This window comes from Dendropsophus ebraccatus, chromosome 1, assembly GCF_027789765.1.
Source record: "Dendropsophus ebraccatus isolate aDenEbr1 chromosome 1, aDenEbr1.pat, whole genome shotgun sequence".
Lineage (NCBI taxonomy): Eukaryota > Metazoa > Chordata > Amphibia > Anura > Hylidae > Dendropsophus > Dendropsophus ebraccatus.
In genome coordinates this window covers 218,567,520-218,589,992 of record NC_091454.1, presented here as the reverse complement: position 1 = coordinate 218,589,992, position 22,473 = coordinate 218,567,520, and the positions used below count along the sequence as shown (strand labels likewise).

The window sequence follows — 22,473 nt, the reverse complement described above, 5'->3', positions numbered from 1 at the left end:
ATAAATTTTAAAACAAGTTCCAAAGACACGATCAGCCAAGGATCTGGCATTTTCCCTGTGCCCCGCTGATGGCTGTCACTTTTACATATTCAGATTATCGTCCACTTTATAATAAGCCCATGTAAAAGGCCCTTTAAGGTACTTCTTATTACTCCGCTAACCAGATGTGAAACCTGGACCCCAATGCTACATGAAGCTATGCCCTGTCCCACCAGTCCGCCACCTTTGGTCGTCATTTACACTGCACATCCAGGCCCCTACCATCTCCATCTTGGACTACTGCAACATCCTCCTCTCTGGCCTTCCATCGAATACCCTTACTCCTCTAATCTATCCTATACTTTTCTGCCTGTCTAGTCGACCTCCCCTCCTTTGCCGATTCCTCAATGGAACCACGTTGCCAAACTCAGTTTAAATTGTTAACAATGATATACAAAACCATCCACAACCTGTCCATAAAAACAAGTCTGTATCAGGCATGGGAAAGTGGTGAACGTTGGAGCCTCACGTGGCCTGATAATCAGCTTTGTGATATGTCCTGACATCAGTCTACCATAGGGAGATGGGATTGTTCCATTTGGACAAGTTGCTACATTAACAGATGTAATATTTAAAGCAAACCATGAGATGTGAAGATGTTCCATGTTGGAAAGTGCTGGAAAATGTACAGTACTGTGCAAAGGACTCCTTGCCATCCATTGACCATTGGTTCTGTATTACTTGAGGCAGAATGCTTTTTACGGGTAAATATGACCCTGGTTTTACTTCGAGGTGTCCTGCTTCCTATAAGAATGCCGTAAAACATTAACCAGTTTTTGGAATAATGTCTTAAGATAAATGTTAGCCAAAGGTTTAATACAAGGTGGTTAGCAGAGATGAGCTAACTTGCCAAAAGTTTGTGTTCACACCAACCTGAACTATTGGCATTTGAATCCAGTTGCCTGGAGAAGTTAGATGCAGCCCGATACAGCCTATTGCTGTATCCATGTTTACCAGGCAGTCCTCGGGCTGCATTCACCTTCTCCAGGCATCAGAATTCAAATGCCAATCAATTGGGGTCATGTAAACCCAAACTTTTGGCAACTTCCCACATCTTTAGGGGTCAGGTTAAGGTTTACATCTGCAAACTTTCTGAAAGTTTGGGTTCGCACGAACCTAAATAATCGGCATATGAATTCTGATGGCCCTCTATCATTAAAAGAACAGGACAAAAAATGTGGTCAATTTAAATTTTTGTCTATTTTTTCTTTTCTGCTGAGTAGTCCCGAACACAGATGTGAGCCCAGCCTTAAGATTCTTCTCAGTAGCTCCTAGTAAATAATAAAGCAATAGCACCAAGTAGCTCTGAATTCTGAAAATGTTTGATAAATTTTTGAATTTGGTTTAACGTTTAGTAAATTTCTTCTTTCTGTTCCATTTGTTAGTGACGTTAAGCCTAGAGATAACAACTTGGTCAACCCTGGAGAAAACAACTTGGTCAACCTTGGAGATAACAACTTGGTCAACCCTCGAGATAACAACTTGGTCAACCCTTTCCAGGTAACCTTACCTCCAGGTCCTATGCTTGACCTGTCACCAGTCTGGTGGAGTTTTGGTAGCACCATTTTGGTCTTTGGTGGCCAGCTAAGAGGATATAATGGGCCTATTTTTCTCAAAAGATAGATCCGACATATCCAGAAATTTCTTTCCTGCTTTGATCTCTTCTTTGACCACATTTCTGATTGTATCGGTGGTGAAGTAGTAGGCGAAGGGGTCAAGCACTGTGTTCCAGCAAGCTGTCAATAGCGTGAACTGGTAGGCCTCTTCCAGAATACAGTTGTCCATGAATTGGTAAATAAACAAGACCAGATGATAAGGAAGGAAGCAAAGAAGAAAGATAGTGGTATTGGTAGCCAGCATACGTATCACCTTCAGCTTGTTGACTAGTCCATCTTGAACAACTTGACTTTGCTCCATTGACCTTAACATGGCCGCAGAGCTTATGACTATGACTCCAAGAGGGATTAAAAAGCCTATGCCGACAGCCCCTATTGTGGGTTCCGTCTTAGTAACAAATGGTGGACGGCCGTCCAAGCAAGAGCTATTAGCATAAGAATCTGTGTACCTGACATAACTCACAACGCAGGATGTTATGTTGAGGACCCATACACCAACACAGATCCAAGCGGCCTTCTGACGGAAGCGTTGAGATCGAAGAGGGAAGCAGACAGCCAGATATCGGTCAAAACTGATGCAGGTCAATAAAAAAATACTGCCGTACATGTTGAGAAGGAGGAAAGAGCCGAAGATGTTACATATCCAGAACTGTACCTCCATGCTGATTTTTGATTGGTCTACTGTATAGGAATAGATTTTTAGAGGAATGGTGCAGGCCAGTAGGAGGTCGGTGATGGCGAGGTTCTTCATGTAGACAATGGTGGGAGATCTCATCTTATTCATATGGAAAAACAAAAAGATGGCGATACTGTTCATGACTAGCCCAATGGGTGATATAATGGAGTACCCACTCAGGTACACAACATGGCTGAGCAGCTGGCAGCTGTTGTTGTTGCTCATTTGTGTTGGTCTTGGTGTCCTTCACGCCTGGGATAAGATGATTAGCTCCTTTTTGAAACAAACCTGATAAAATAAAAGTCAAATAGTTTTAGAAAGTTACTTTTACAGATTTTTAAAGCGGTTCAATCCTGACACCCGCTGCAATCATGAGTTATAGCCAAGTGCTTCCCCCAGTTCTAATTTGTGCCATAACAAATGCGAAGAGCCTCAGGACTAATACCCTGTATGATCTTAACTCTTGACTTGTCTGATTCACAGTACTGCTTTAGGTCCCTAAAAAAAACCTCTGTATGGCAATTTAAGTCACCAATCATCATTTATGCTGCAAGAAAAGTAGCCTATGTTCAGAGTATACATCTCCTACCAGTGTGGGGTCTGGGAACATACCTGCAGTACCAGGGAGAACCTGTGGACAGATGTGGCACTTTTGCACAACCCATTTAAGGACCCTCCCATTATGCTGAATAGTAGAACCCATAGTTTTTGTCTGTATCCTGGTAGGAATTTCCTTTAGTCTTTTGGTCCTTTGGTAAAAACCACCTTGAAGCAGTGAAGTAGCTACCATAGAGGCAGGCCAGGCAGCTGCTATGGAGCCCGTGCCGCAGGGGGTCCCCACGGGGATGCACAGGGAAGGTCCTGTGTGCTTCTGCCTAACCCCTTATGTACTGCAGTGTGTAAGTGAACCAAACTTCCAACAACGCAACAAAGGGTTAAAAAGCAGAAGACAAGGAGATCTCTGCTTCACTGCTCTGATAAACCCTGACCTCTGCTCTTGCTGCAAGCTTCGAGGTCAGGCGTTATCAGTGCACCTACACTGATGCAGAGATCTCATTGTCTTCTGCTTTTTAACCCTTTTTTGTGTTGCAGCATGGATTTAACCATAAGAACTCCTGATGGGCCCTTATAGTTAAATACAGTGGACTGACAAAGCAAGCAGCCATTTGGCCACATCACCGATGTATATATATATATTTGCACTGCTTTGTGTTGTGCATAATGGAGGGGGGGAGGGCCCTGTACAGTTTTTTGCTATGGGGTCCCATTAATCCTACGTCCCTGCCTCGAAGAGTGGTAAAGAAGAAGTGACAACTGCTCAGAGTGAGTTAAATAAAAACTTTTGTCACACTTTGTGACTAAGCTGAACGTACCTATTACACTGTAATACTTCCCATTTAAGAATATGGGCTCAGCAGGGATAACAATTGACCACACTGCGCTTTGCATCTACCTTTTGTTATATAGTATATTCTTAAATGCAATTGTACAATAAAATTTTGTTGGATTTCTCATCATTTCAACAGGGTGGACCTATGGCTATGAAAGTGCAGCTATAGTTGTACCCTGAAGACTTCCTTTATGGAGGTAGACACTGTATGGCTGGATTATTGTTTGGGGCCTCTGACTATCTCCTGTGCAAATGTTTAGGGAAACCTTGCTCTCATTGAATACTGAGGTAGAGAGTAAGACAGCAGTGCTGACTTGGTTACGTGCTGAGAAGAGTAGAGAGAGTTCAGAGAAGTGGAGAGGAGTTTGCTGTGAGAGTCCCAACCCAATATAGTACTGTGCTCTGCCGGAACTTTAGAAGAAGAGATACTTGAGAAGTGAATACTTGAGAGAAGAAGAATACTTCTAGTTACCTATCCTACAAGGGTGACACAAGCCCCAGTCCTGGTTACCTGAGTTGAGCAAAGTGTCCGAAGTTTTCTGGTGTCACCTGCGCAGCGAGATAGAGTACGTAGACCTTTGAGGTAGCTTTGCTCTATCAGGATCAGTCAGATACTGTCCTGCACTTTTAGAGATGTTCACGGTGTGGGTTGGGGTGTCCACTGGCCTGTGCACTCTTTAGTGTTTAGCAGTGCATTGTTAGTGGAAGTGTTGCTTTAAGAAAGAAAGTCTCTGTGTTCTCCATACGTGTCTACTACCACCACTAGTCTACACTGGACTGACTAGACTATACCCTCGGGGTTGTGTTATGTAAAGAGTGCAGTGAAAGGTAGAGAAAGAACAGCATCTCTTATAGGTTGGTACAGACCAGGTGATAGTAACCCTCGAATGACTACAGCTGTGCAACATAAAACAATGCATAAAAGCAATACTGTCCCCTTGTGGTAAAACTAGAGAATGCACCTTCATTAACACTAAAGGAGTAACTTTCTGACCAGTGCCTAAAGCACTTAACTGTGGGACACGACACCACACCTTGCCAGTGTTGCTGCAGGAGTCAAGCGGCGTAGAACCAATTGTGTGCATATTAATGATTTCTTATGGGAATATTTGCTTTGGTTTAAGAATGATTTGGATTACAAGCGCGGTCCCGGAACAAATTATGCTGGTAATCCAAGGCACCACGGTACTTGGATTAGGTCTGTGTGGCTTGGGGCTGTACTCCAGTGGTGTGCAGGTTATAATGTGAGGTGTATATTGCCCACTTGTAGTCCAGAGCCACTAGGATCCACAGGGGTGCAGAGTGATCCTCATGTTAAAGGGACTAGGGCATTTCTGAACATTGGACCATTGGGTTGGGGGGGATGGGGGGGGGGTAAGGCGACTGTCCTATACATGGGTGACATTGGTGGACCAGGGTGGGATAGGGAGACTGTTCTGTACCAAGGTGACAATTGTGGGATAGGGGGACTGTCCTATACATACATGGGTGACAATGGTGGGATAGGAAGACTGTCCTATACATACATGGGTGACACTGGTGGGATAGGGGGACTGTCCTATACATACATGGGTGACAATGGTGGGATAGGGGGACTGTCCTATACATACATGGGTGACACTGGTGGGATAGGGGGACTGTCCTATACATACATGGGTGACAATGGTGGAATAGGGGGACTGTCCTATACATACATGGGTGACACTGGTGGGATAGGGGGACTGTCCTATACATACATGGGTGACAATGGTGGGATAGGGGGACTGTCCTATACATACATGGGTGACAATGGTGGGATAGAGGGACTGTCCTATACATACATGGGTGACAATGGTGGGATAGGGGGACTGTCCTATACATACATGGGTGACAATGGTGGGATAGGGGGACTGTCCTATACATACATGGGTGACAATGGTGGGATAGGGGGACTGTACTATACATACATGGGTGACAATGGTGGGATAGAGGGACTGTCCTGTACATAGGTAACCAGAGTGGAATAGAGATGAGCAAAGCAAATTCGCTAAACATGGCGGCCACAATAGTGACCTCCCATTATAGCTTAAAATTACGCAGTTGCAAATATTACACAGTTACGTACATCACGAGATAAACGTTCACATGTTCGAAAGTAATTGTTATAACCATTCCGATCATCAAACAAATTGTTCATAACGGCGAACACGAACAATTAGCAGCATGTTCGTTCAAACATTTACCAACACGTTCACTCGCCACTATTTTTAACGGAATTCATTTGTACGCAATTTGCGAGTATTCACGAACTCACTGCTCCCCTCTTTCTGTTGCAGGAGATGGATTCTATAGTAAGTATATAGAGCCAATTTCCTTCACGGAGCCAGGGAGAGAAGCGCTCAGCTGCGTTCTTCTTACAACACCTGGACCCCATCTGATCATAACTTTCGGTGTGTTTCTGAAATGCTGAAAGTTTTTTTTTTTTTTTAGATCACAGGGACGCCTTAATACATTACTGAAGTTATAGTTCATACATTCGAAAATTTTTACATGGAGGTCCCTACATTTCCTCATGTTTATAAATGGCCAAAGGGGGTCTATCAATGTCTAGGATCATCTTCATCATGAGCTGCAGCTCTGGACACATCTATCCGTATTGTTCCACTTCCAGCACCAGAGGGATGACGTCCCCAATAACCTGAGCACAGGACACTGCAGCCAATTGATGGAGACCATGGCTGGACCGACAGGGAGAGGAGGAGTGAGTATATACTTTTTCTTTTTTGTGCCCCCCATTTCCTGAGTCCTTCAGGGTGAGAAGAGGGTGACATTTCATCAGAACCTTTCATGCCCCCCCTCACACCTCCGCACTCTTCGTATCCTTCATGAAAGTCTCTCGGAACGCCCACGCAATAATCACCAACACTGCATCACCGTAACCAGCAATGGGATCCATAGCAGGAATCTTAATATACTAATATACTAAACAAAATATACGACAATATATATGAAGGTATACAAAAAAAACAACAACAATAAAGTATGCAGGTCTATCAGCAGACGCCAGGTCTGAGGGTGCAGAAGGCAGCCATACTCACAGCCTTGTCTTCCTATAGAATGAGGAGCTGGATCTATAGGTAAGTGATGTCCCATAGATCAGGCTGTATACATCCACTGTGACATAACCGTCTCCAGACTACGACCCGCACACAGTGTACACACAGGCTTTACTCACCAGCAGCCGAGAGGAAGGAGCGAGTGTAGCAATGCTGAGAGCTTCCTGCTAGTGATTACCACAAGAAGTGTAAGAAGTGTTACCTCAGCATACACATACAGCATACACCAGTGTGTGAGAGCACGCCGAACCTCTGAGGTACTCACCCCCCAAGCGACCTCTTTGGCCGTGTAATAGTTGGGAGGTATGGAGGTATTCACAAGAGACCAAGTGCGGCAATCTTATGGCAAGTATTTGGAGTGTGCCAAAAGGGGTATACCCCAAACTGGATATCTAACTTAGAATGGACCACAGATCAGGGACGTCTTTCCCATTTGGCAGAGTGGGCAGCTCCCGGGGGGCTCATGACTGACTGTAAAACACTGATCTGACAAACAAAGGAGGGAAGAGCAATTTGCTCCTCTGTCTGTCGATGTCATTCTGTCCTGTAAGAACGGGGCCACGGACCGCACTGGGAGCTAACTCCCCCCACACCCCCCGACGCACTTACTGGCAGCTAAGCTTCATAAATCCCAGCGATCAGAGGCCGGCAGCCCCACGCACCGCACAATTATATCATCATAATCATCGTTAAGGGGTCGCAAGGTTTCCCAGCTCTGTCCAGGGGCCCATAATGCTGTTAAGATGGCCCTGCCCCAGATCGGAACCCAAAATCAAACTCCATACTAGAAGCCAACATCCAGATCCCATCCCTAAATATAGTCAGAGCACAGACCCCAGGTCAGACCCCTAAAAAAGTAAGCAAAATTAATAGGACCCCAAACCAGATCCCCAAATATAATAAGACCCCAGACTACAACTATAAATAAGGCACTAGACTAGACACCTAAATGAGAGCCCAGATAAGACCCCTAAATGAGACCCCAGACTAGACCCCTAAATGAGACCCCAGACTAGACCCCTAAATGAGACCCCAGACTAGACCCCTAAATGAGACCCCAGACTAGACCCCCAGATAAGACTCCAGACTACACAACTAAATGAGAGCCCAGATAAGACTCCTAAATGAGACACCAGATAAGACTCCTAAATGAGACCCCAGACTAGACCCCTAAATGAGACCCCAGATTGGACCCCCAGATAAGACTCCAGACTACACAACTAAATGAGACCCCAGATACGACCCTTAAATGAGAAGCCAGATAAGACCCCAAAAAGAGACCCCAGACTAGACCCCTAAATGAGACCCCAGACTACACAACTGAGACTCCAGACTAGACCCCTAAATCAGACCACAGATTACATCAAACTGTCAGACCCCAGAATTAATCAGGTATCAGACCCCTAAATGGAAAAAGAATGAATCAGACCTAAAAATATACCCCAGATATAATACAGAACCAAATTCAGACCACAGACCAGATTCCTATTTATACCTCAAAATTAGTTACATCCCAGACCAGACTAATCAGACCCCAGACCTAACCCCTAATTTACACCCCAACATGAATTAGACCCCAGACCTAACCCCTAATTTACACCCCAACATGAATTAGACCCCAGACCGAACCCGTAAATCAGACCCCAGAGCAGGCAGCTAAAAGAAACCTCAGAATCAATCAGACCCCAGACTAGACAAGACAACATGTTGTGTTTATTTGACGTTATTTACCTCCTTCTCTTATGCTGTGGCTTTCCAGGCATGATGGGAATTGTAGTTCTTTATCAGCTGGAGGGCGGCAGGTTCCCTACCCCTGACCTATATGATATAGAATACTGGAGTTACAGGAGGCCAATGATGTGGAGTGTCTGCTGTGTTGGATCTGGCAGCTGATACGGGAGCACTATCCCCCAGAAGTGACGCCTGAATACAGTGTAGATCAGCAGATATGACCGCTGTCGTCTTCTGGTTTATTATGTGGTCACATCATACTTAGGCACATGGAACATGACTGATCTCATGGTGTCAGCAGGTCAGATCACAAACAAACAAAAAACATTTCCTTGTGACCAGATGTGAGCGAGAACTCCAGCTGCCATGGAGGGACAGACATCAGCACAGAGCGGCTATACTCTGGAGGACCCAGCCATATCCATCACCTATACAGACCACTGACTAATAGAGTTGTGTAATACTTCATTTATCCTGCGGGAGTGCTGCAGGGGAAAAGTACTATGCACCCCAGATTGGTACCAATAAAAGCACATTCCACAGGAAAGTTTTCACAGGCAAAAAATCTCAGACACTCAGCGGGAGATTTATCAAACATGGTGTAAAGTGAAACTGGCTCAGTTGCCCCTAGCAACCAATCAGATTCCACCTTTCATTTTCCAATCTGTGAGAAAAGAAAAGTGGAATCTGATTGGTTGCTAGGGGCAACTGAGCCAGTTTCACTTTACACCATGTGGCATTTGGAATGTTTTTTTGAGCCTTTGCCTTTTTTTAAACTATTTCCTTACATTCACCGTATTGTATTGCCGTAAATTTCACACTGCAAATTTCTCGCAGTTAAAGGGGTTATCCAGCGCTACAAAAACATGGCCACTTTTGCCCTGCTCTTGTCTCCAGCGAAGAGAGGGGGGAAAAGTGGCCATGTTTTTGTAGCGCTGGATAACCCCTTTAAATCCGCTGCTAATCTGACCACCATTAAAGTCTATGGCACTCACAAAGGATCAGCATTGCACAGGGAGAATGGAGTGCCATAGAGAAGAGGCGTCAGAAGGGAATCGGTAGAGTGCAGACAGGTAAGAACGGCTTTCTTATTATTCTTTTATCCACTGCGATACGGCACGTGTGAACGGACCCCTAGAAGAAAAAGACCCAGGAAAGTCCCTTTTAAACAACGTGTGATCTGACAGATGTTTTCTCATTGAATAAAATGCATGTCTGGATGTTTTTATAGATGTTTTATGTCTCAAAATCATTGGGGTGTGAATGTAGCCAGTTTTTATCTGAAAAAGTAGTGAACCATAAAATCAACAAAAAAAAACAACTATACAAATTGGGTATGACTGTAATTATACTATAATACATGATATGTGAGTACTCACTGCAGTGTAACCCCCTGCCCCCAGCTTCTAAGCAGCAACAACAGTAACTCCTCTGCTGCTATGTATTTCCTATCTGTCCACAAAGTGCGTCAGTAACCCCTTCTCCTTCCATACCATCTATACTGTACTGTGTGAGTAGAGAAGTAAGGGTAAGATGGCCTCTATCACACACACACACACACACACACACACACACACACACACATATATACATATATATATATACTACATTTGCTTATACTACTCCTCTTTATACCATTGGTCTGACTGGTCACATTCTGCAGGAAGTCATTGATATCGGCAGATGTTATTGCCTAGATAGACTGTGAGATATGGTTGATGTGGTTTGTCTTCCGCCCTCGGGATATATATATATACAGTATATATATATTTCCTTTGTTGGTCCGGAGATATTTCTGAGTTGTTTATACCATGCGCATAATGACATAATGATGGTTAACCGCAAAAACACATCTATAACATTGCTTCAAGGGGATTTCCAGTTTTAAATAAAGCTGCTGCATATCATAAGTGTGGTACAGAGCCCGGTAACGGCTTATGCAATGTGCACCTAGATGGGCAGCCATTGACCCCCTATAATCCTCCTGTCCCTCTTATGGAGGCGGAGCATCACTTTATAATATATCGAGATTCACAAAATGTATTTGTATATTTTGTCAGTATGTTTATTGTTCTCTTTGCTCTTAAAGAGGTATTACTAACACAAAAAGTTATTCTAAAGAAAATAAATGGAGTGTAGCACTCTCATGATTGGTGGTTGGAAACTTTGAAAAAGTATGAAAAAGCCCTTTAAAGGGAATCTATCACCACCGTACTATACACTGCCCCTTTGTCATGGTGCGATAGCCACGGTGACCCTGAAGACATCAGTGTTTTTGTTTTTGTAATCTGCCCCTCTGTTCCTTAGATATACTGGAAAAGCTTTCTATGCAAATTAGGTCTTTTGGTGCACCGAAGGTGGTCCTAAGCCCCCCGGGACACTGCTGAAATCTGACTCCCCATAAATATGCAAGGTGGCCCCATCATAAAGTTTGCACTTACAAGGCAGAGCACTCATGCCTATGTATGAGTAGTGGGGAGCAGAAGCGGTGCTCCAGGGGCTCATGAACGCCCTCAGTGCACCAAAAGGCCTAATTTGCATATAAGACTTTTCCAGCATATCTCAGGAATGGAGCAGCAGATTACAAAAGTAAAAACACTGATGTCTTCAGGGTCGTGATGGCTATCCCAGCATACCAGAAGTCAGTATAAGGCACGGTGGGGGTATTTCCCCTTTAAGATAGCTGAATCTTTGGCTGGTTGTGCATTCATGTATTTAGAGTAAACTCTGTTTTTTAAAGAATTAGACATCTGAAACTCAACTTACCCAATGCTCCTATTCCCCGGACATCATCTGTGGTAGAAGAGTCAATGGTGGGTTTGGCTGATGCAAGTGTACAGTATGGTCAGCTTTAGGCTTGTCTTTTACACCTTTAGACCTTCATAGTACTTGTGGATACTTTGAGTTCTGTTATACTGCTTGGGCCATTCCATTACTCATCATGGAAACTTTCCAGCCCTTTGTTCCTTTAAGTATAAAAAAAATATAAAGACCCTGGAGGTCTAGGACATTTACAGACACTACTTTGCCTCCTTCTGATTTGTCTTTTGACTTTGACTTTTGCAGTATGGTGCGGATTATAGTGTATATAGTGTATGTGTATATGTTTCCAGAATTCCTTGTGGCTTGTTCCAATCTTGTTTTGCTCTCTAATCTCTTCAGTTAGTTCTTGGTTCATCCTCATGTAACTTGAACATAGTCATGATGTTGCTTTCCGTGGTGTAATTTGCCCATCAGGGTTATCATAGGGATGCTTGCAGGGTTAGTGAGGCTTAGTTGTGCCAGGTGTAGGGTAAGTATTCAGGGAAAGATCTAGAAAAACATTTAGGGATAACTGGCCAGGCTCAGTTTTTGAAGTCTGTTTCTGTTCATAAATATGAATGTGTCGAATTTCTCTGATGGCACTGCATATACATCGAAACATGTTGGGAGGTTGCTAGGATAGTATTCCACCATTTTACTTGTGCAACCTCATCTTCATCCTGACTGTAAGTCCTGGGGGTATTTTAATACTGGGAGCTAAGTTTAGGACCCTGGAAAGGCGACTGCTATAGGTAAAGCCTAGCCAGAATCCTGCTCCACACTGATGAGGGGCAACACCCCGAAACAGCTGTCTGTGGAGGATACCTGGCCTTGGTTTTTCCCTTGTCATTACATTTGTGGCCACATAATATGGTAGTTTTGGTGGTTTCCCTACAGAGCCACCCCTTGGCCGGGTCCTTCCTAGAGGGATATCTGGCTAGTCCTTTGTTTCGAGACTCTTAAATGAGGCTCCACAGGCTCTTCTTTTTGCATATTTATGTTACCCAGGAAACAATGCACCTAGGATTTCACTGCATTGAGCGCTTTAACCAGCAGCCGGTGGTTTTATCTTTGGCCGGTCTCCCTGAGATCAGTGATCTGTTTCTCTTAAAGGTGAAGTCTAGTTCTGCCATCTTGTGACCAGTTGATGTTGTTATACAGAGCTACATATATACAAGTCCTCTGTATAGTATTAGCTGGACTTTATGAACACGATGGCCTCAATATCTCGGCATCTACCATACAGTGATCATACCTGATAACCTTATCATTGTTAGGTGCAAAACATTAATGGCATCTTTCTACAGAAGTATGTGAACCCACAGACAAGCAGAATATATGCAAAGAATACAGAGAAACCTTCACACATCTAGGCCTATGCATTGGTGAGAATGATGTGTGGTCACAGCGGGCGATGAGTATGAGTGCTGACACCTCTCCTGAAGAAGGAAGTGTGAGTATAAAGTGACATGTCGTTATAGCTGAATTTACACACTGTCTTCTTACATCTCCCTGAAGATCCGAAAAGAGTTTCTGTCTCTGGGTTTCGGTGCCTTATAGGCAGTTTGCAAGCTCTAGTGGCCGATACAGTGTATTCCTTTTGTGATCTACTGGTTAAGAGTCCATTTGCATTAATCCAGAACTGTTACTAAGATCCAGTCATTTGGGGTTTTTTTCTGATCAAGTGTTGCAGAATCCTTTCAGAGGTTTAGTATCCGGGTGATCCAGTGTTTAGTGTCCATACCTGGTGATCCAGTGTTTAGTGATGACATGGTTTAGTGTTCATCTCCGGTGATCCAGTTTGAGTTTAGTGGCAATCCTTGGTGATCCTAAGTTCAGCAACCATCCTTGGTGGTCCAGTGTTCTGGTTTCCATTGGTGTTCATCCCTGGAGATCCAGTGTTTAGTGTTGTTCCTGGTGATTTAGTGTTTAGTGTCTGTTCCTGGAGATCCAGTGTTTAGTGTTGTTCCTGGTGATTCAGTGTTTAGTGTCCATCCTATCAGATTCAGTGTTTAGTGTCCATCCCTGGAGATCAAGTGTTTAGTGTCCATCCCTGGAGATCCAGTGTTTCGTGTCCATCCCTGGAGATCCAGTGTGTAGTGTCCATTCCTGGTGATCCAGTGTTTAGTGATGACATGGTTTAGTGTTCATCTCCGGTGATCCAGTGTGAGTTTAGTGGCAATCCCTGGAGATCAAGTGTTTAGTTTTGTTACTGGTGATTCAGTGTTTAGTGTCCATCCTATGAGATCCAGTGTTTAGTGTCCATCCCTGGAGATCAAGTGTTTAGTGTCCATCCCTGGAGTTCCAGTGTTTAGTGTCCATTCCTGGTGATCCAGTGTTTAGTGTCCATCCCTGGTGATCCGGTGTTTAGTGTCCATCCCTGGAGATCCAGTGTTTCGTGTCCATCCCTGGAGTTCCAGTGTTTCGTGTCCATTCCTGGTGATCCAGTGTTTAGTGTCCATCCCTGGAGATCCAGTTTTTATTGTCCATCCCTAGTGATCCGGTGTTTAGTGTTCATCCCTGGAGATCCAGTGTTTAGTGTTGTTCCTGGTTATTCAGTGTTTAGTGTCCATCCCTGGAGATCCAGTGTTTAGTGTCCATCCCTGGTGATTCAGTGTTTAGTGTCCATTCCTGGTGATCCAGTGTTTCGTGTCCATTCCTGGTGATCCAGTGTTTATGCAGTGTCCATCCCTGGTGATCCAGTGTTTATGCAGTGTCCATTCCTGGTGATCCGGTGTTTATGCAGTGTCCATTCCTGGTGATCCAGTGTTTAGTGTCCATCCCTGGTGATTCAATGTTTAGTGTCCATCCGTGGTGATCTGGTGTTTAGTGTCCATTCCCGGTGATCCAGTGTTTATGTAGTGTCCCTGTGAGGGCGTTTCACTGCTGTTTGGCCAGTGTGTAGGTCGGTAGTATTCTGAGTATATGCTTTGGACTGAATGCCGCATACTGCACTCTATCCACTAGATGGCTCACTGTATTGTATGCACTACATGGCACAGCTGAAGGAAAGGTTCACCAAGTCTCTCCCCTGCTCAAAATGTCAGTAATAGTATTCCCTACTGGGACACAGACAGGAGGATCAATGGAAAGTGTTTTGTTTTGATTTTTTTTTTTAATTGTGGGAATATAATGATAAAAAACAGAAGTTACAGTCATCTGTGGCCCTATGACAACACTTCCCTATAGATTGGAGATCACGCTCATTATTCCCATTGCTGCCTTTGGTAACAGATAATTTTTAGGCCTGTAAACTTAAAGGGGTATTATTTATCTGTGATCAGGGTGGAGTGAAAAAGAAAAGAAAACAACTCTACCTACCCTTCTCACTACCCTGCTGCCACTATGTCTGTGCCAGTCCACCATCTCCTCCTCCTTGTGTCTGTGTCACACAAGGACCTTACCATCAGCCAATCAGTAGCCTCACCACCGTCCTGCCTTAGCCACTGATTGGCTGCTGGGAAGGTCCTTGTGGGAAACAGACACAAGGAAGTGGAGTGAAATAGTGGCGGCTATGGGAGAGAAAAGGATCCTGTGCCCTGTCCTACACCAGAACCCCAACATTTGTTAGAACCAGTTGGGTGAAGCACAGGGACGAGCCCGGCTTCTCCCCACTTTTTATGGGAAACAAAAAATGGGCCATAGAAATTCTATTGAAGTCTGTGTTGTGTCACACAGGTAGAGCAGGGAGTGAAGGTGCTTAGTGCCTCCCCCTTTTTTTAATGACCATGCCCATTTAAAAATATCAAGCCTTCCAGTACTTATCAGCTGCTGTATGTCCTGTATAAGGTTGTGTATTCTGCCCAGTCTGACACAGTGCTCTCTGCTGCCACCTCTGTCCATGTCAGGAACTGTCCAGAGCAGCAGCAAATCCCCATAGAAAACCTCTCCTGCTCTTGACAGTTCTTCTGTAGTCTAGTCTGTTGGTTCCTCAGAATTATCGTCCACTCCACATATAGCACATAGTATAGCATATAGTATAAAGTATACCATATAGCATATATAGCACATAGTATAGCATATAGTATAAAGTATACCATATAGCATATATAGCACATAGTATAGCATATAGTATAAAGTATACCATATAGCATATATAGCATATAGTATAGCATATAGCACATGTGGTTAGTAAAGAAAACTCCTTCACCACAACATTCAATCTGCTTTCTCATTATAATTGTTGCATAATATCCGACTTACTATTCCCCTTTATTATACGTGCAATGTGGTTGTGACTCAGCTTCCAGCTAAGACGACACATAGGAGCCACCTGGACTGGGTGGGGGGAGGGGTGAAAACAGACCCCCCACTTACCATATCCCATTATAATACCTAAGTGACTGCTTCCTTCATATTCCTTAAAGAGGTATGCCGATGAATTTTTATCTGTGATGATAAGGAGGAGGCGGCTGGAAAGTGATCTATACAGCATTACAGCGAATGAAGAAACCAATAGATAGAGACAACAGATGAAGCTCACAGCTTAGCCGCCCTGATCTGTCAAGTGACCTCTGCAAAGGTCACAGAGCATGCTCAGTAATGTTTCCCATTCATGTAAACCAGAAAGATCCTGTGCATTGTTGTCTATGTCCATGGGGGTTTGCTGTAAAGCATGTCACTAAATGCTGTTAAACCAGCTTATTATCTATCCACTCCTTTTATAAATGATGGGTTCTAAACCTGTGAATTATAATCGATTTCCAAATCTCAAAGTGCGGGTTTATTACGGCTCTGACTCCTTCACCAGCACTTGGAGACACCCAAAGCTGGGAAAGGACGTTCTTTATTGTTCTCTCAGAAGTATAAGAGGCGCGAGGCTCGGTCACACCTCGCCAGCTGCAGGAGCACTGACTGAAGCGCTGCTGCATCTTGTGGTTTTATTAGTAAGAAGACAGCTGGCGTTCATTACCGGCTGAGAAGATCTCAAGACACGATAAATGTGACGGAAAAAAAAAAAAGACAACAGCTGAGTCATCAATGCAAGTAAAAAATACAACAAAAATACACCCAAAGTCTAATATATATATATATATATACTCAAAATACACAATCTAAAGTATATACAAAACATATACAAATTATCCATACAAGACATGTACACAAGCCATATGTTGGACTCACAATATGCAGTTACCCCCTCGGCTTCTGTCAGTCTCGTTTTATGACTTTAGACTTTACTCTAACCCGTGTGACATCTCTGCTCCTGTCAGTGCTGCCGCACAGACCTCCATATACTGCTGAGCATTGGAGCTGAGCCTGGTGGCCTCTGCAACCTCTCCAACCCCTATAGTTACAGCCACTGGTGAGGCCACTCCAGAATCTTCCAAGATTTCTCTTGAAATCAAGCCTTGGTGGAAATTGAGGTGGGCTCGGCCTTACTGTCCTCCGCTTCCGCTTTTTCACAGAGGTCATGACGTTTTCCCCAAGGACATCCTGAGACTTGATTGAATCCATCTTACCCTGCAACCCAGCAAAGCAGAAAAGAGCATCACGAGCCCCCGCCATATTTCACTGTAGGTAGGGCATTCTCTTCAGCGGACGCCTGATCCTTCCTCCGACAGACATACCACTGGCCCATAGGCCTGAAAAGTTACCGTTTTGATTCATCGCTCAATACAGCAGATCCCAGAACTTCTCTGGCTTATTGATATGCTTTTAAATATATCAGAGGTGACTTTTCTTCTCTTTTCAGGTCGGTAGAGGTGTATGAGCTGCGGCATGAAGACCTTCAGCATTTAATGTGTGTCAGAGCCATATAGTAAAACATGTTCTTTTCTAATCTATTCCTCTTTAAGGGTGTCAGTGACAGGAGAGGTACCTGTCAATGACTGATTAGGACCCCCGCAGCCTGACTGCAGGGGTGATGATCAGTTTCCTTGACAGATGGGAGAAGGATACTTACCTCCGTCCTGTCGGATCGGTGATCTTCTCATAGAGTCTGCCTGAGGCAGACTCGATAAGAAGATCGCTGATAATACTGATCAATACTATGCAATGGCATAGCATTGATCAGTATATGCAATCTTATGACTGCATATATAAGTAACTATATTGTTCCTGTATGGTGAATGGCATAAAATAAGACACAGAAAAAAACACCATGATTGCTGTGCTTTTTTATTATAAATCAGAAAAAAAATAATAAAAAAATTCCCATTTACAACAATATGTCACCAATACAAAGTATAGATCATGGCACAAATATGATGCCCCAACTGTAGGTGGACAAATAATAGCGTTATGGCTTATAGAAGACGAAGAGGACAACACTGGGCCCTTTAGGGCTCACTCACATAGGATTACACTCATCTCTTTGGTTTCACGCCGTTTTGCACCTCCCTTTTTTTGGGTGTAATGGCTAAACCACAAAGAAGTTTAAGGGGCCCTCTTGTTCTTCACTTCACTCATGGATATTTCCTCAGGCTGAAGCCCCCTAAGATGTTTCTGGTTGGTGCACTGCAGAGGAGGTCAGGCTGAGATGGGTGTAGCCACAGTATGGCATAAGCAAGAGTTAATATGGGGAAGAAAGATGAAAGGGAAAGATCCAAGAGAAAGAGCTGAGGTCTGGAGTTCAAGGGTCAGTCCAACTATGCAGGCTAACATGCTCCTCAGTTTAGCATGGAGAGTCACAACTCATACTGGGTGGTTGGGTTGTAAGTTATGTTAATAAGAATAGGGCTTGTGCAGAGAACTTGCTGGGTGTTGTATTGGTGCCTCAGCATGATCTGCTACTCTCCACCCTAAACTGTGGAGAGCCTGTGGGCCTGCATAATTGGACTGACCCTTTAAGCTACCAGGTGTAAATCCAAAGAGCAAGGCAGGAACAAGGGTCTGCATAAGTGGAAGTTGCATGAGAAGAATACCCAGATGACTACTGGGGCCTCACATAATTGTGATATTAAATGGGCACAGTCAGTAAAAAAAACTTTTCATATGTCCACAAGTCACAAGTTTTGATTGGTTAGGGTCTCACCCTTCAGGAGTATGAACAGGGAGAAGTTTGCAGTTGCACATTTCACTTCGTGGCTTGCAACGATCTCTGTCATAGCAGCTCCATTATACATTTACTATGTGACCTGAGATATCGTCAGCTTCAGGTAAGGGGTCTGGGAGAGAAGACATTCGTGTGGGTGCTTGTAAGTTCTGTAGAGAAAAAAGAGCCCCATGGACCCTTCTACTAAATGCTTCCAAGCAATACTTCTACTAGTAAGAGGCCAGTATAACATTTGCATTAACCAATGGCTTAAAGCTAAAGCCTAGCTACACAACCCAATATGACCATGGATACAATTTCCAAACCTACTGGTCAATACTTGCAGATCATAAAATCTGGACTGCACCATCTATAGAGTTTCCAAACTGCACTATATAAAACTTAACTAATCTTCTACAATGCAAGGGACCGCAATGGGGTCTGAGTCAATGCCTGCCATTAAAATGCAGCATCCTGACTCTTGTTTTAGTGTCAGGAGTACAGAAGGAAATTGCTGAATACTTTTCCAAAGCCAGGTATTCATCCACAGACAGCTGTTTTGGGGTGTTGTCCTCTACCTTGACAGTGGCACAACTAGATGAGAATCACTAGGTCACATGTGTAAGCGACAATAAAGTGTAAATGGACTCCGGTCTGTTTCTAACTTAATTTTGTATGACGCTATGGAGGTGACTGAAGTATATAACGTTTCAGTATCATTTATGAGAACTACTTGAAGATTGTTTTGTAGTCTTTACACCATTTGGTCAACAGGATGTAGATGGAAGGAAACTTCCCGCCCATGTGAGATCCATGATAGTGATTTGCAATAGGGAAATGTGCAGTAAGATTGTGGTGTGCAGAACAAAAACCAAAGTAAAGAGCACAAGAACTATAAGACATCTACTAAATAAGTATACAGAAGAGGCCGAGGTCAGGGATTTAAAGGGAATTTTGTGCCCTCGGTGCCTTGATACCAACACTGCTTTTATTATATTGCCTCAGCTGCCCTCCCCCCCCCCCCCTAAATATATAGAAGGTTTAGGGCCCTATTTCATTGGACGATTATCGTTCGAAAAATTGTTAGATGGTTCAGATTTGAACCATAATCTTTTCGTTTAATAGTAGGCAACGATTAGACGACCAACGAGAAATCATTGATTATTTGATAGAATCTGGACCTATTTTCATTGTTGATCATTTGCAAATCGGTCGAACATTGTTCGGTGTAATAACGTGTCGTTCGCTCACTTCCTCGTCTCTTATCCCGGAAAGGACAAGAGCAAGAACGACCGTAAGTAACGATCATCGTGAATGATTGAAAGATTGAACGATTAAGATCATTCATCGTAGCAGTTGTTTAAAATCATTTATTGTTAATTGCCGAAAAATCGTTCCGTGTAATACCACCCTTACAGTTTGGTTGGCTATCTGCTTTTTTCCCCAAATAGTCAGATGGGAGGGTTGATTGGCATCACTATTGGGGGCTGTGGTACTGTTACTGTCCCTGGTATAAGGATACTTGGATGTCACTGTTATTGCGGCCCTGAGGTCATCACTGCTATGGCAGGACCGTAGCTGGCAGTGTGGTTACCCAGGGGTGCCAGGTGTTAGTAGCAATGACTGATGTTGTGGTACAGCTGCGGCACTTGTCACGGGGCTCGGAGTGGTATAAACCCTCCCTGGGTTAGAAAACACTCCTAGTAAAGGAGTAGTCTCTGTAGTGTGGTGAGCAGGATAAGGAATTCAGTGTCCAGAGTGACTAAACAGGATAAAACTTTTAGTGGAGTTTTCTTAAAGGTGCAGTACAACAAATACAGTCCTTACATGGAAGATACAGTTTAGGAGCTTGAGTAGTTGGCTTGTCAGGGTCCGTTAATAATCGGAATACTTGAATCACTGCTGTTAGCAGGAAGACTGAGTTGAGGTCACTTGGCTTAGTTGTGACTTGAGAGAACTACGCAGACTACCTTAGGGGTGACCTATCCAAATAGTACTGTATTCTGCGGTAGGGGCTCTAACCACTTTGAAGACACAACCTGCACTCACGGCGATGGCGATCCGTCTATTGCTGGGCGAGGGCACAGAGTGACACATCCAGTAGTACAGCCCCAGTTAGGGAAGGCAGCTGTTGGGGTTTCCCATTAGGACCCGGTGAGTTGCAGCAGGGTAAGTCGGCAACTAATCCTTCCCAATCCGCTGTCTGTAGATTAAAGCTCCTGGTGAAGATCCAGGGCTTGGAAGAAAACAGGATAGTCCCTCAGCGTGGATAGGATTTAGTCCGTTTTAGTATCACACGACATGTACTAGCATGGTATGGCTAGTATACAGGAATAGAGGACAACTAGTAGGATCAGCATTCACTACACTTGTTCTCACTGATCTGCTCTGTTCTGTTCTCACAGTCCACTTCACCTCTACTTATAGACTTTAGGCAGGTTAGTTATTGTTGGAGAGGAACCTGGGGAGACAGGAAAATATGCTTTTTAGGTGACCTTTTCTCAGCTGGTGGAAGACATATGCTTAGTCACATACACTATTAACAGTTCCTTCAGCATGTGCTTACAGTAATAGAAAATACACAGTGACATCTACTGGCCAAAATGCAGTAGGACAGTTACCATCCTCAGAATACCCAATCATACATGTACCTTCAGTGCCGGCCTACACATAGACAGAAAAGCAGTGCCACTACAAATGTTAGGTGGTGCACGTGGTGGAGCAGGTAAATAGAGGAGCCAGGCACTCACCAAATGAGTTATGCTTAGTTATTTAAGTGCCGCATGCATCAATATTACAGTAAGGACGCATTTCGGCCCAGTATGGCCTTCATAAGCTTGTTAAGCCATACTAGGCCTAAACGTGTCCTTACTGTAATATTGATGCATGCTGCACTAAGCATAGCTCATTTGGTGAGTGCCAGGCTCCTCTACCTATCAGATTTCTTGTCCTTAAGGCACTATCCAGACTGGTCCTTAAGGGGTTATATATGTCATTTTCTGGCTCACTCAGGACTACCACCACCACCACCACAATCATCATTCCTTTATGCTATCATCCATACCATCATCTCTGTTTCCTGTCATCTATTGGTGAGTTGCTGTTCTAGTAATTTGTTAGCTTTCTGTAGTAAACTGCGCCTTGTGTGTGAATGATGTGAATGTTATGAGCACTGGTTGTCACTGTTATGGGGGCACTACTGATGCGAATAGTATGAGCATTGGTTGTCACTGTTATGGGGTCACTACTGATGCGAATGGTATGAGCACTGGTTGTCACTGTTATGGGGTCACTACTGATGCGAATGGTATGAGCACTGGTTGTCACTGTTATGGGGGCACTATTGATTTGAATGGTATGAACATTGGTTGTCACTGTTATGGGGTCACTACTGATGCGAATAGTATGAGCATTGGTTGTCACTGTTATGGGGTCACTACCGATGCGAATGGTATGAGCAATGGTTGCCACTGTTATGGGGCACTATTGATGTGAATGGTATGGGCACTTATCACTGTTATGGGGGCACTAGTGATATGACTGCATTTATAGCCTATTTGACCCACACAGGTTGGTGTTAGATCTTTTAGAGGTCTGAGAGTGATCGCCCCACTGAGGAGATGATGCAGCCATAATGTGACGAGCACTGTGTGAGACACTTTAGGCTTGGTGGTTAAAGGAACATACCAGTTCACAATGGTGGTTCTCACTTAGATACATACAGCTCAGTAGCATCTGTGATCTGGTACCAATTGCAGCAGAGTCTGTATCATTCATTGTCTATCCCCTAAGCCAGGAGGTGGTACATGGATTCAGTATTACCCTCCCAGCCCTAGGACCTACACCACAGGCACATTACTACACAGTCTATGTACTCATGATACTATGTGCTGTATACACAGATGTCCAGCCTTACACCACTATAGGCGCCCTCCACTATTGCTGTCCTCTATAGAGAGAGCCGCATGGCACAGATCAGAATGGGGTCACCAGGCCTCCCTGGCTCCATGTAGACCCACACATATACAATGAATACAGAACACAACCATGGCCATGGCTACAGGGTCCAGAAAATCACATCATACATAAAACTCAGCTTTACGGCTGTCCGAGGGGGTACCTGTGTATTTCTATACCCACAAGCTGCA

General features: G+C 44.0%; 1 protein-coding gene across 2 annotated transcripts; it reads right to left on the bottom strand.

Moving 5' to 3' along the window:
* Positions 1–230: 230 nt before the first annotated feature.
* LOC138800879 (lysophosphatidic acid receptor 4-like) lies at positions 231–8,631 on the bottom strand. 2 transcript variants are annotated; one of them, XM_069983187.1, is made up of 2 exons: positions 8,548–8,631; positions 231–2,619 (listed from the first exon to the last, which is right to left on the bottom strand). In XM_069983187.1, exon 2 carries the CDS (start codon positions 2,554–2,556, stop codon positions 1,624–1,626), a length of 933 nt encoding a protein of 310 aa, XP_069839288.1. In that variant the 5' UTR covers positions 2,557–2,619; positions 8,548–8,631; the 3' UTR covers positions 231–1,623. The 2 variants fall into 2 exon arrangements, with proteins under 2 accessions (XP_069839288.1, XP_069839190.1); XM_069983089.1 differs by lacking the exon at positions 8,548–8,631 and adding an exon at positions 6,799–6,879.
* Positions 8,632–22,473: the final 13,842 nt, after the last annotated feature.

What these genes read in the sequence shown, in the direction of transcription:
- LOC138800879 (XM_069983187.1), bottom strand. Translation starts at nt 2,556, where the DNA reads ATGAGCAACAACAACAGCTGCCAGCTGCTCAGCCATGTTGTGTACCTG.